The 13864-nt window shown below is 44.3% G+C and overlaps 1 protein-coding gene across 4 annotated transcripts in view; it reads right to left on the reverse strand.

The window, feature by feature from the left end:
• Window positions 1–439: 439 nt before the first annotated feature.
• The window catches only part of tio (tiptop), a 164344-nt gene continuing 150919 nt past the window's right edge, over window positions 440–13864 (reverse strand). For 3 of the 4 annotated variants that reach the window (XM_043414166.1, XM_043414165.1, XM_043414167.1), the window contains 2 exons: window positions 8260–8503; window positions 440–6096 (listed from right to left, as the gene is read on the reverse strand). In XM_043414166.1, the coding sequence (XP_043270101.1) occupies window positions 2334–6096; window positions 8260–8503 (4007 nt within the window). In that variant the 3' untranslated portion in view covers window positions 440–2333. Of the gene's footprint in view, window positions 6097–7032; window positions 7101–8259; window positions 8504–13864 lie in introns of those variants that run through there. The other variant, XM_043414168.1, reaches the window with a different exon arrangement.

Raw genomic sequence — 13864 nt, forward strand, 5'->3', positions numbered from 1 at the left:
TGTGCGTGAGTGTGGGTGGGTGCGTGCGCGCGTGTATTTTGTGTGTTTGTGTGTGTGTGTGTGTGTGTGTGTGTGTGTGTGTGTGTGTGTGTGTGTACGTGCAAGGATTTAATTTGTGTGTAGCAAAGGGCAAATGATTGCCCGCGTTAACGCCGTTTCATCAAAATATACATCGAACGGCGATGGCCATGAGCGCTTACGAATTTTAGTATTTTCTCTCGCTCTCTCTCTCTCTCTCTTTTTCTCGTCTTGTTGCATCTGGACTATGGGCTGATTTTGCGCTCTTGTGTCGCTGAAAACACGGTAATGAACCTCGTGGCATTTTGCACACGATGCGACTATTATCTTTTCAATTTTTAGCTTTTTTGTTCGCCACGTGATAAAAACTTCATTGCTCTCTACTCTTTACTCTCTTTCACATTATAGTTTTCTTTTTTTCTTAATTTTATGTTTTTGTTTTCACCGGGTTATGTTTTTTTTCTTCTTCTTCTTTCATCGCTAATAGTTCACTCTTTCCGCGTAAGTATTAACAACGAGAGATGCCTATACAATTTTCACCCTTCTAGAATAGCTTACATTCTGAGCCCTATTAATGAGACCTAGTCCTTAAAATCTAAAGGCATACATACCGAGGGTCGAAATTTCACAACAGGTTTTCTTTCTTGTGTCTTATGGTAGTGTGTGTACGTGTATGTGTGTTTGTGTTTTGTTCGCTCGTTCATTTAAATTTTGTATCTTCTTTCTTTCTTTTCTTTCCTTTTTTTTCTGCTTCATTTTCTTTTCGTTTTTACATCTTTCTCTTTCACCAGTTTGCCCAGTCCTTTCTACTTCGCGCTCTGTCTCTGCAGACATCCTGTCGACGTTAAATCCTTAAGTATTTATAATAACATCACAAACTTGGCCGCTTGCCGAGCCAACATGTGACTCAGCATTATCGGCGAGATATGGTGGCATCACAATTAATCAACACTTGTGTTTCTTTTTTTGTTTCTTCGTATTTTTGTTTTGTTTTGTTTTGTTTTTGCTTTTCTTTTCTTTTACCAGCTTGACGCACCCACCTATACGCACACGAGCGCACATACATTTGCGCACATATTCCCTGAATCGCGGGAATGCGTGCGTTTCTCATCTGTTCAAGTCGACCTCGCCCTAAATTTTGATTATTATACAGAGCTACTGTATACGTTAAGTATCGCGGATGTCGTTTCTGTGTGGGGTTGGTAGTAAAAAAATGGATGGAAAAAAGAGAAAAAAGTCATCTGCTACAATCCGTTCTCCCGCAGTAGTCTGACATTGAAAATGTCCCTCTCGAGTAGAAGAACAGAGTAGGTACGCATTAGGCGCGAGGAACTTGGACACGTGCTCGCTTAATCTGCTACAGTTTGTAAAGAAAGTTTATTCATTTATTTAATAGTATCAGTTCTATTACCAGCGAGCGGATTTTTCGGATAATGACAACACCGTTTGATCCATCCTTTATTGCACGGGTATCAGATTTAAAAAATCTCAAACTTTTCATCTCCAAAGTTAGTTGAAATAGCGTTAAGCTTGCTGGTAAAAAAAAAATTTTACAGAATAGATAACACTATCCGAAATAATTGTCTGTTTGTCACGCAATCCACGTTCGAACAACAAAAAACAATAATGATTTTTTGCATTGAAATTTAAGCGATATTTTTCAACAAGCTTTGTTAAAAATCAAGCATTCACTTGACAGTGAGATACGAGGACTATTTTTCACCATCGATACCAAGTTCCTCGTGTAGTAATGAAAATCTACGAAGTGTCCTGGAGCCAGAGGTAACGCAACAAAATAGGATATATACAAGCAAGGAATGACGGTCCGAAGAGAGAATTAATTTCCACTTAGATTACAAAATCATCGTTAAATAATGATGGGGTCGGTTCATAATGAAAGATTATTCATTCGGAAGAGATTTGCGCTGATACGAAAAAAACAATTCAGGCTCCTTTTTTTCCTAGAATCTCTTGGGAAAACCAAAGTATTTTATTAACGTAATATTCGGCGCTTCTAAATGCCAAAAATGTTTGAATTTATTTACGAAACGTCGACGCAAACATTATGGAGAATGAGTTGTTTACGAAGGATGATACTTCTGAAATTGCCGAATGACGAGATCATCGTTGTCGTCCATACCCCTCGACTTTTTAAGACTGTCGTTAAAGTTATCTGTAGTAGTAATCATAATAGCAATAATAACCTAACTAATGACCGCGTCATTGTTCTTGTTTATTTGTTTGTCGCATTAACAGTCGCGTCGTAGTATAGATACACTTATGTACAAATGGCACCGCTACTTACGGGGCTCGGACTATACGTACTTGCTAGACAATTGCTTGGCCAGCTCCGTATACTTGAGAAATTTTGAATGAGGACTCTCTTCGAGCGGTGAGGCGGACGGCTGCGATGGACTTCCGTTAGCCTGGGGCACGGGTGGGGATTTGTTGCGTTGTGAGCTTGGTGGCGATGTCGAACTACGGCTTGGCCCACCACCGGATGATTGTTGAGATACTGTTGAAGTAGCCGCGGCGGCCGCTGCCGTTCTACTGATCGTCACAGGGTCCGGAATAACACCGTCTTTTACGAAATGCATTTTAGACAAATGATGCCTATACGCACCTTTCGATATGAAAGGCGTGTCACAAAAAGCACACTTCATTATCGAATCCGCCGTAACGACTGCGTCGTTACAAGCCCAACTGAAGGCTAATATCGCACCGGGCGTTGGCCCAGGTCCTGGACCCGAAGTTCCGGATCCACTACTACTCCCAGTGCCGATGTTTGGTGCATTAGCAGAAGCGGATCTGGAGCCGCCACTGGAGTTGCCCGAACTACCGCGAGTCTCTGTTTTGTCACAAAGCTTTTGGAGGGCAGCCAATGGGTGACTACTCGTTTTGCGACCGTGAGAATCGGTTACTCCACCGGAGCCACCTCCGCCACCCGATAAACTGTCAAACATGGAAGACAGGGCCCCGAGACTACTGGACGCTTTCGTGTCCGGTGTACCCCTCGGCGTCACCGAACGATCACTGCTAGCTGGACTGCTCGTACTGTTTCTGCACGGACTTCGAGCAATTTGTTCAACTTGACTTGCTGGCCTAGGTGTAGGTGGATTCACATGAGGCGATAAAACTTCCCGACCTTCTTCTGTACTTTCGTGCAGACTGCTCCGACGATGATTCGTAGCTCCGTAATTTATTGGCTCCTCGTCGTCTCTGGATTCGTCTACAACTTCGTTCTTTACAAGCACTTCCCTAGGTGATGTGGCTTGTGGTGCAGGTTCTTCTTCGTTCGCCGGTGGAGCCTCGGAATCTTCATCTCGTGGTTCTTTCTTTACAATTACGGATTCCTCGTCACCGGAATCTGGATCGCAGGGAGTCTGCTGTCGACTGGGTGGTGCCACGATCTGTTTATCCGGAGTAGCTCGATGCCGATGTGAGTGGGATCCCGACAACCTGTCATGACTCATAGAAAGATCCATCCGCCTCTCAGGTGTCATTGCATCCGTTCGGTTGCTCCCTCGTTCCGATATAGAACTGGACTCACTACCACTCCTTTCTCGCCTCGCTGCCGCACTCGTAGAATTATAATGTTGTTGTTGGTGTTGTTGATACGATCTCAAGAGATTCATTGTTTGTGCGTCGACAAGTGGTTTCGTATAATCAACGCTCTCGTCGATGCCTAATCGTTTGAGGATGCTCGAGCCCATCGGCGCTCCCGGCTGAGAGTGATGGAGACCCGGTGTTCCATGACGAACTCTAGAGTCGAAGCTTTTTTCGATGAGTTTCTCGATAGCATTTAGTACGGATGGCGATGAAGTACCGCCCGTTCCCTCGTTGGCACTAGGTGTAGGAGTCTCCTTCCCAGGGGTTGTCGCGTCACTCGCCGAGGATGGAGATCGATGGTGTCTCGATGAAACCGAAGACGTATCCTCGTTCACACTCTTACGACCGCTTTCACTGGGTGGTAGCACTTGCGGCATGTGATTCGACATTAGAGCGCTCTTCAAAAAATTTCTTTGATTAACACCGATAGTCCCAGCTCCGATACATTGCCGAATATGTTCAACGAAAATGGTCGTTTCGATTTTCTCACCGCACTTCTCGCAGGTTATCCTACCAGCGTGTTTGCCCAAACTGTACGATAAACCCGAATTGGCATCACCGTTCTTGAACTCATTTTGAGCGCGTTCAAGTTCCAATAACTTTCTAACAGGCAGTGACTTTTTTCTCTTTTCACGCGTTTGTCTACGACGTCCTCCACTTTCTGAGATCGATCGTATGATGTGCTCTTTGTAGTGCGAATTTTTCACCATATGATTACTCAGCTCTTTAAGGGAACTGAAAGCTTGATCGCAAACCTTGCATGTCAGTACGGCGCTGACATGACTACTCGTGGCTCCGCCACCTAGACCAGGGCCACCCGTGCTTCCGCCATGTTGTCCACCGCCACTTCCTGGTGGTAAGCTCCCGGCTCCTCCTCCGCTTCCTCCACCACTCCCTCCTCCCCCACCTCCACCGCCGCCACCACCACCTCCACCTCCAACACCTGCTCCGCCGCCACTTCCACCCGATCCACCTTTGCTTTCGTCTGACGATTTCCATGAAATTATTTGCTCTTGTGATATAATATTTGTGTAATGCTGAGTCTGCTGCATATGTGACGTCATTTCAGCAAGGGATCGGAAGCTCTGACCGCACCACATGCATTTCAGGATTTGTCTCGTTTGTTCGGCCCCTTTGCCTAACCAAACGTCCTGACCACGTACTAATTTTCTCGGTAACGGCATGGTCTCTTTGATCAAAAGATTCAACTCTGATGGACTCTGCTTGCTACTCGGTGTTGCATTATTATTGCTGGCTCCAGCTAAGCTCTGCGATTGATGTTGATGTTGATGCTGATGTTGATGTTGGTGTTGATTTTGAGATTGTGGTATCGTTGGCATCGATGCTTGCTGGGAATGTAGACCCGACGAGGGTGGCGGAACGGGCATGTTAACACCGCAATGTTTTGCTTCTTTCATGTGCGTCGTCATTGCTGCCAATGTCGGGAAACTTTGCTTGCACCAGACGCACTTTAGGACATCTTTGGCCTGATCAGCACCTTTGTTCAGCCAATGCGATTGCCAAGCACTGTGCCTGCTTCCTGATGTTCCAGTTGGATTGCTACCGATCGAACTGTTACCAGATCCTCCGGATGATGATCTGTACATTTCTTCACCACCCAGTTTACTCAGTTCACTCATTTTTTCTAAAGCCTTTGTGGCTTCACTCGGCTGATATGGCTTATCGAGTGCAGCGGGAGGTTTCATCTTACCGTTCCATAACTGATGCGTATCCACTACAGCGGACGTACTCTTAGGCGAGAGTTGTTGCTGACTAGTAGCTGCCGCTACTGCGGCAGCGAAGTACGGAAAGTGGGAGGCCACAACTGGTGACGTCCACGGCGAAACAACTGGTCGTCCAAAAGAAGTTGGAGTAGATGGAGACTCGTGGTGAGCCGTAGGCGTTGACGCAGCCAGCCTCGAAGATTTTCGCGGTGGCGGAGGCGGTGAATCTTCAACACTCGGACGCTTTCTACTGGAAACCGACAAATCGAGAGGGCCGTTGTTTGTTTCCGTTGACGACGATGGGGTTGGTGGCTTGGTCAGATTCAATATGTGCTGATCATCTTCCTCTTCGACTGGGGACGATTTTCTCGTGCTAAAATCTAAAACAGCTGGAAGCGGTGTAGCTGCAGGAGAAATCTCGCCGCCACTCGCTGGCGATACTAAAAGTCCTGCCGTTGCAGCGGGTGGCGAACACGAAGATGATACCAGTGGTGATGCCGAACCGTGCGATAATGGTGAGTGACCGAGGAGCAGGCGCTGATGAGTCTGCTGTATGTATGCCGCCATTACAGCTGCAGAGTGTGGCGGCAAAAGTGGATGCGGTCCAAGGGGTAAGGGCACGATGCTGTTTGGACTAACAGGACTCGTACTGCGCCGATTAATAACAGGAGGTGGCGGACTTCCAACAGCTGGACCGGACGATTCTCGCGAATCGCGAGATGGACATCGAGGGCTCATTGGATCCCTGTAACATAAATTTCAACATTTTTTCTATACGTTTCCTAAAAACTCACAATATTATATTCAATATTTCGACAACACACATTTCGTATAATATTCAGTCAATAGTACAGGGAGCTATCCAAACTGTGCCTTAACATCGCTGAGTTATTAGTCTATAAAAACAGATCCTTCTCTCAGAACTACCTGTCTTCAGAGCTGTCATTCGAACTAGGAATACTTGATAATATCAATCAATCATCCTTTCGTTCAAAATATTTTCATGGATTATAATACCCACATGGAAATTTCTACCTGATCGATATTTCGGGTATCTTTGTTGCTCAAAACATGGGTGCTTCTTCATTATCTATTAATCAGATAACTTCCGTTACAATAATCCATAAGACTTAAGGACATTTCTTTATCATTCGATGTGAATCAGACTCTATTTTCAGTTAAAGAAGTCACTTGATCATTTGCACGGACAGATGTTAACCTAGGTTGTCTGAACATGTTTGTCATCCCGAAACTTCCAAACTAAATACATTTTGCAATAATATTATAAATGTAAAATTAATTTGAAAAAAAACGTAATTTTAGCATAGATTTAACAATGATAGATTCCAGAAGATTTCACGGTTACCAATCAACCAGGGATGGAAAACAATGAAATACGTGAAAAAGGGTATTCCAGTGAAAATAGATTTCATCTTAATTCACAGTAATTTATGGAATGAGTGAATGTCCGTGTCAGGTAACTTCCAGTTTGCGAAAATCGCCACTGTCAGAGTCAACACACACTTCCCCTAGGGTCACGTGTACGATAACATGGTAGCAGTCTGTACTCCATACATTGATTTCTCGTAATGTAATTGTGAAATGAATTCACTAACATCGTTTCTCATAATCCATTGCGATGCACATTAATTATCATGCAAATGTGTATTTAAATATGTACCTTTGAAAGTTCGATTGACATGGGAGCCGATCAGATGATACGAACAAGTATTAACCATGTACTGAGAAACCACGTGGTTTCTCACCGTGTGAGAGCAGCCCGAAACGCCTCGCGGTTCGAATGAAAAGTTCGAAGTAAACAAAAATACATGTGTTGATAGGTAAGCAAATGACGAAGTGCACACGCGCGGTATTAGGAGTTCGTAATGCACAGAGGGAGCGTAGAAAGTCCCAAGCCTGTCGACGGCCGACTGGTAACTGACTCTTCTGACTGAATGCCGAATGCGTCGAGCGAGATGAAAGGGGACCACCGCTACGCATGCAGGGGAAATTTTTGGAGATGCGGAAGTGGGGCGGGAGAGAGGGTGTACAGACGCAGAGAAGGGTGGGGAGGCCCGAGGACCAGAAGGAAATACAGCACGCGCCTATCTCTATTAGTCGAGCATGACGCCAGCAGTGGTCGGGCAAAAGGTAGAATAGAGCTCGAACGACTGCATACAGTGAAGTAGCGTGAAGAACTATCACCGAATCCTTGTTGGTGTATCTGATCTATGTGTCTGGATCGTTGGATATAACAAAGCTACACGTTTTAATATCGGTCGGTTATCGTTATAATTCTTGGTTATATGTTTCTGTGTGTTGAAGCCGCGGCAAAAAGTACCGCGCACCAATGCGGATGATAAAAGACCAGATTGCGCACACACCTTGGTGTACTCGGGGAGAAAATCATGCTGAGCCAAGATTTGTTGATTATCAAACAACGGAAGAGTTATCTACCCTGATAGCTCATTTCTCTCTCTTTCTCTCTCTCTCTCTCTCTCTCTCTCTCTCTCTGTGTGTGTGCTCACGAAATAGACGTCGGCAAGTTCAAAAGTATGAGAAAAAATATTGCACGGAAAGCTCAAGCCATACGCTCAAGATTGGGTGCTCAGATTATTTAGTGACGACCGTAATATGACTTCGGAGCAAATCTTACGGTAGCTGGATTGGGCTATTAATTTATGGTATCGCGTCATGGAAAATGTTTGAAACGTACTACGCATTAGCGATTTTTTTATCTGCAATAAATTAATTGTGTTGTTCGACAGCGATAATATAGTCTAATAGTCTAATCGGATAGCTTGCACCTGTCAGGCGAAAATTACGAGCATTTTATAAAATTATTTCAATGGATTATCCCGAGCAAAGATTTACTGAATGAGGTACACATGGCGGCTGCTATTTTTACCTGTCAGGAGGTCCTGTATCTCTGAGAGTTGCAGGATTTAAGGTTGACGTTGCTGATGGTGGTGGTGTGACTGGGGAAGCATCCTCATCCTCATCGTCGATACAGTCAATTTCCTCTTCATCTTCTTTGACCGTTCGTGGACAACCTCTTTCACTCGGGCTGATTGGGCCATCCTCATCTACACAATCTTCTTCATCGGCTTGCAATTCTGTACCAGGACCCGTACCCTCCACACCGTCTTCTCCTGTAACACAATGAGCAGAGAAAAATTTCATCAGTTGCACGTTAGTGTTTGACGGTGAATTTTTCAACTGCGATGATTCTAAAGTATCGACAATGTCACTTTTGTTCATGCAAATTTCGTCGATAACTCTTAAATCGGTTTCTATTCGAATTCTAATAACGAAGGAGGAAATTTAAGGCTCCTCTACAAGAACCCTTTCTCCTCTTTTCTATCTCGCTCTTTCACTCAATCGGCCATTCTCTTGCAATCAGAAATGACGGGAGAAACAGCTGCTCGTGAGAGGATGGGTTTGCAACTTGGATATAGGCATTGGTATATTACGCAGCAGAATGAGAAGTACCACCGACGATATAAAGGTACAGATGGGCTACAATAACAATGCTCCTATCGGTTCATTTATCAGCCTTTCGTGGCGTCGTCGACCTCGTGCCATCGTCGTACACACTGATGACAGCATCTTCGCGATGCAGCTATAACGCGTTCGTACTACACCACGCCAAGACACTAGATGCTCCGTCTTTTATGGGCTAAAGAAGGACAAGAGTGTCCGGGTAGAGCCCTATTGTCAACCCGTAGCAAGCTCTTCCGTCATCGACATCATGAGTTTTAATCGAAATGTTTGTATTTCACCGAACGGAAAACTAGAAATGTAAGCTCGTGTGAGCACGAGCCGATGTTGTGATATTTTTGGCTACCTGTCACATTAACTAAAGGACTAAAGGATATTGCCAAAATTTGTACTTTCATGAAACATTCAAGATGAATTAATATTTGAAAAAACTTGAAAAAATGTTTGGATTGAAAAATTATTGTTCATTGAAATTTTACAGGCAGTGATCATGATTATGGTGATGTCATGTTTTTTTAAATTGAAATTACAGAAATTAAAAGCAATTTTGCCAAAAAAGATGCATTTTAATTGTATCATTACTTCTAAGAGAAGAAAACAGTGTGGCGAAACTGGCACATAACAGTCTCAAATTTTCAAGAAGTTTCCAAAGTTTATTCTATGAGGAAGGAAGATGGAAGAGAACGAAGTTTAGAGGAACTTGGTACACTCGGTGAAATTTAGAGGAAGCAATTCGCAACATTCTACACGAAAGCCCATCCCACGGTTGACTGTGCGCAATCTAATATATTTCATACCGTTGACATTTTTTTCATAGTCCAATTCGTGTAAGACAGTTCTACTCCGTTTTACAATTGTGATGTAAAAGAATATCATCAACGGTTTTTATTAACGTTCTACGTACGTTTTTTTTCTACTTCTCCTTCTTCCCCTCTTTCTTTCTCTCCCTCTGAAAAAAATTGAGCAGACAAAACACTTTTCAAGTTAAAAAATTCATGAGTTTTATGAGTTTAACTTTGTTCAGATTTGAGAATCCCTACTCACTGATAGGTATTGAATTTATAATTTCAAGGATTTGTCGATCGGGCAAAATTGAATGCGTGAATATTTCAGGATACATCCAAAAAAGTCCCTCATCCACAGACGGAATCTGATCGTGGCGTTGAGCATGGAGGCCTTTGGGATCGTGGATTTGAGGCAAGATAATGTCGAGAGCTCCCTCGTATTTCTCCCCCCTCCCTTTCTCTATTTCCGTCTCTGTCCGTCTTCTTCTCACTCTTGTAAAACAGATCACTAAATCTTCTAGTGGTTTTTCTTCTGCTAGTCGCAGGCTTGACGTGGGTCCGTGAGAGGACTTATTTACGAGTGACTGTCGAAATCGACGCCACGCACGATGGAGGAGCAGGACATGTGCTGAATTCGAATAAGGGTCTTGGCGCGTGGGGACTCTGGCGAATACGAATGCACGCACAAGCAGAGTTATTTTGAAAGTGCAACGTAAAGACAAAACTCGGCATGGTTCAGAGAAATAAATAGGATAAAAGAATAAATATCCACGATAAGAAATCTTTTCTTCGTGTAATAAATATTGAAATGTGAAAATCGCGTTCAGCCATGATCAAGTAAATCATTAGAAAATATGAAATCTAACGCATAAATGAGATGTTGCAGGCTTTGCCAGATTCACGTGGCACGTTCATCTTCTTTGCACATTTGCATACAGAATTCTTGAAATGCTTACTGACTCCTATAACCACCATGTTAGTAGCACATTGAATCTTGCCTCGAGCCATAAAAGAAATATCATTCACTAGCATTGTGAAAGATATACGAAAGTTGGGGAGTTACCAGTGGGGTCTTGAAAGAGGGTTTGGTCAATCCTGGTGGTTGGTGGAAGGTGAACATGATACATTCACAAGGGCACTGAGCATCAGGGGGCGGAAGGCACCCACCCAAGGTGGGGATATCGATGAACCGTCCTACCTACCTTTGCAAACTGACCAACCAAACGGTCGTTTGTTTGCGATCTCGGAAGCTTATGTAGAAGCACCAGGGAGAGGCAAGAACAAAAGTAGAAGGAGCAAGAGCAGAAGGTGAGGGAGCGCGAGCACGATCAAGTAGAAACAGAAGGAAGAGAAAGGAGATCGCACATTGATCCGTTGGAGCATCGGCAACTAATTACGCAGATTTATGTCCCCATTGTCCATTGTCTCAGAGCGCGCGAGGAGCAGCAGCAGGACCCAAAAAAACAGTCGACGGGGGGCAGCGAGCTCCCTGCACCAAAGAGACATGGGCTGAGAAAGATGCAGAGAAACTGAAAACGACAACGACGAGATCCTCCTCGACGCATGGGGGGGAAGAAACAAAAAGTGAGGCTGTATGGGTTCATGGTGGTATCCACGTGCTAGAGGCTGAAGGAGGGAAACAGGATGGCAGATAAGTGCGAAGGAGGATGGAGAGGAAGGACATCGTATGAGAAGTACGAGTGCTGGTCAACGTTTGATATTTGATGGCGCAACAAAAAAACAAGAAAATTTAGGAAAAAAACGTTAGAAAAATTGAAAGCGATTCGAAAGGAAGTCGTGATCAAAAGTAGAAGATTTGATCAAAGTTCGAACATTTTCTTTGAAAAGTCACTGAACTTTATGACAGAAAAAAAACATAAGAACGAGGCCTCAGGGAATCGCACAGGCAGAAGTGGCCCCGCCTCTTTTGGATATAAAGTACATATTTGATCTTTTATTCCTTCATCTCAATCTCGTGATACGATCATATTTGGAGGAAAAATTTACTACCATTCACATTGTTTTTTTTTCTTCTTATTTCCTCGCTGTTTGACTGATAGACACTTCTTCGGTTCAACTTTTCAGTTTTATAAGAATGTTAAGGAAAAATGATGAACGTCGTCATAATCAACGGATGAACATCCGTGAACTGCTCATTGACGGCATGAACTTGACGAAGAGTTTTTTTTTTTTTACAAGTAATCCAACACGACCAAACAGCCAGTTCCGATTAATTCTGATGAAAATCCACGCTTTTACGAGGATCTCGTTCCCCGGAGCTCATAGCCAAGGTCAACCAGAGTTCGACGTTCTTCGCATAAAAGCTCGACTTGCGGTAGCAGGTAGAGGCGCACCGTATCTTGTACCACGGAGAGCTCCAGCATCTTACAAGGAGCAGCGAACGATGCAAAATACTCGCACGACCTGCGCGAACGACGTCGTGGCCCTATTGGCAGACCGCTAACAAGGCAAATACGGGTCGAGCCTGCTTCTCAGCAAGCGATGAGCGGTACCCTCTGCTAGAGATACGCGCGCCAGGTACGCGACGTGAGCAAAAAAGTGTGGTGTATCCGACTCTCTGCGAGAGTGGGACGCCGATGGAACGGGCGTCGAGAATCCTCTCTCTGACACTCGAGGAGATCCTGCCGCGCGATATCCGTTCTCATGCTCTCCATGTCCTCAGGCTTACTCTGCTTTTGTACTGATCCACCGAAAAAGAGGGGAATGGCTAACACGACATATTTGTTGGAAAATACGTTGGAAGGGCGTACGCGGTCAGAGCATTGAAGATTCTTGTTTAATAACAATTATCATATTGAACAATTTGTACTGTGCAATGAAAAGGTCACGGAATTTGCTCAGATCATAGTGGGCGACATGTGATTTTGAAAAATTTGCATGATCCCGAATGAGCTCAGTCGTCTGTGTAACTGTGGACGTCTTCTTTCGAACGCGTAAAGCAAGTCGCGATCACGAGTATTAAAGCGAAAGGAGCGTGGCACTTCTCAGGAAACTGATAATATCGAGTTGATAAGGGCTCTGAGGGAGAAAGAATATATGAAGAAACAACTGATTGTAAAGGATGAAAAATTTGTCAGATAACGGTGTGTATTGGAAAAGTTGTTAAGTCATTCTGTCAAAGAAGATAAAGGAGGAAAATGTAATGGTTAAGAGCGTCAAAACTCTTGGGACTTGCTTCGAGATATCAACTACAGAAAGTTATTGTTGCAGCAATGAAAGCGTATACGTTATAACAAACCGGATGGTGGAGAAACCGAAAGAATGGTGAGGTGAGGGTTGAACGGATCAAAAGATGAAACATAAAAAGAGAAAAGACGCAGGCAGATGAGAGATGAGATGAATTTCTTGAATTTCTGATACGAATAGAGGGAACTCTGCTGGAAAGTCGGAGTATGGGTATGCTGGTCGAGGATGCGATATGTATAAGCATCGCCTCTGCCTATCGAGTAGCGAAAAGCGAGAAGAAAGCAGCTTAAGCTAGAAAGCTCGAGAGGGACAGAAAGAGAAAGAGAAAGAGGTACGAATGAAATCCAGGATGAGACAGTAGACGAGAAGAAGAGACGGACGGATGGACGGGCAGCCCAGACAGACAGCCGCAGTGGCGGCAGCAGTGGGCACGGACGGACGTATACCGCAGTAGAAGCAGCGGGTAGAAGGAGTGAAGAATGAGGAGAAAGGCTGAGGGAAGAGACTTCGCATTGTGATTCTCTCGCGGTCTGCCAGAGAGTGACTGACGGGTGAATCCGTTCATCTCTTCAGCGGTGGAGCTGCTTCAGCCTCTCGTCTCTTGCAGGAGACGTGGACGTGGACGCGGATGTAGATGCGGACGGGAAACCGACGAGCGAAACGTTGAGGAGTGAGTAACATCAAAGGAACGTGTGTTCTCGATGTTGATTAAGTTGAATTGACTTGTTCTCTTCCATGTTTATTTATTCAATTATCCTGCCGTGGAATGGCCGTGTCATGTGATCGCGCAAAGTGTAAGAAACATTAAAAGAAAGCGATAATAAATGCAATATGTTATTCCAATGTCTCAAGAAACTACGGGTTCCCCGAATGGGTTGATCTCGATGATTCGGTGTTGCACAGTACAGTGGCCTTTTGGGGTAGGCAGTCACAATCTTCTGGTCAGTTTTTCTCCTTCACATCGGTTTCTCCAAGGAATTCAAACTTGTGACTCCATTAACAAACTTTAGTGGAAGTAAC

This window comes from Venturia canescens, chromosome 3 (assembly GCF_019457755.1).
Source record: "Venturia canescens isolate UGA chromosome 3, ASM1945775v1, whole genome shotgun sequence".
Classification (NCBI taxonomy): Eukaryota; Metazoa; Arthropoda; class Insecta; order Hymenoptera; family Ichneumonidae; genus Venturia; species Venturia canescens.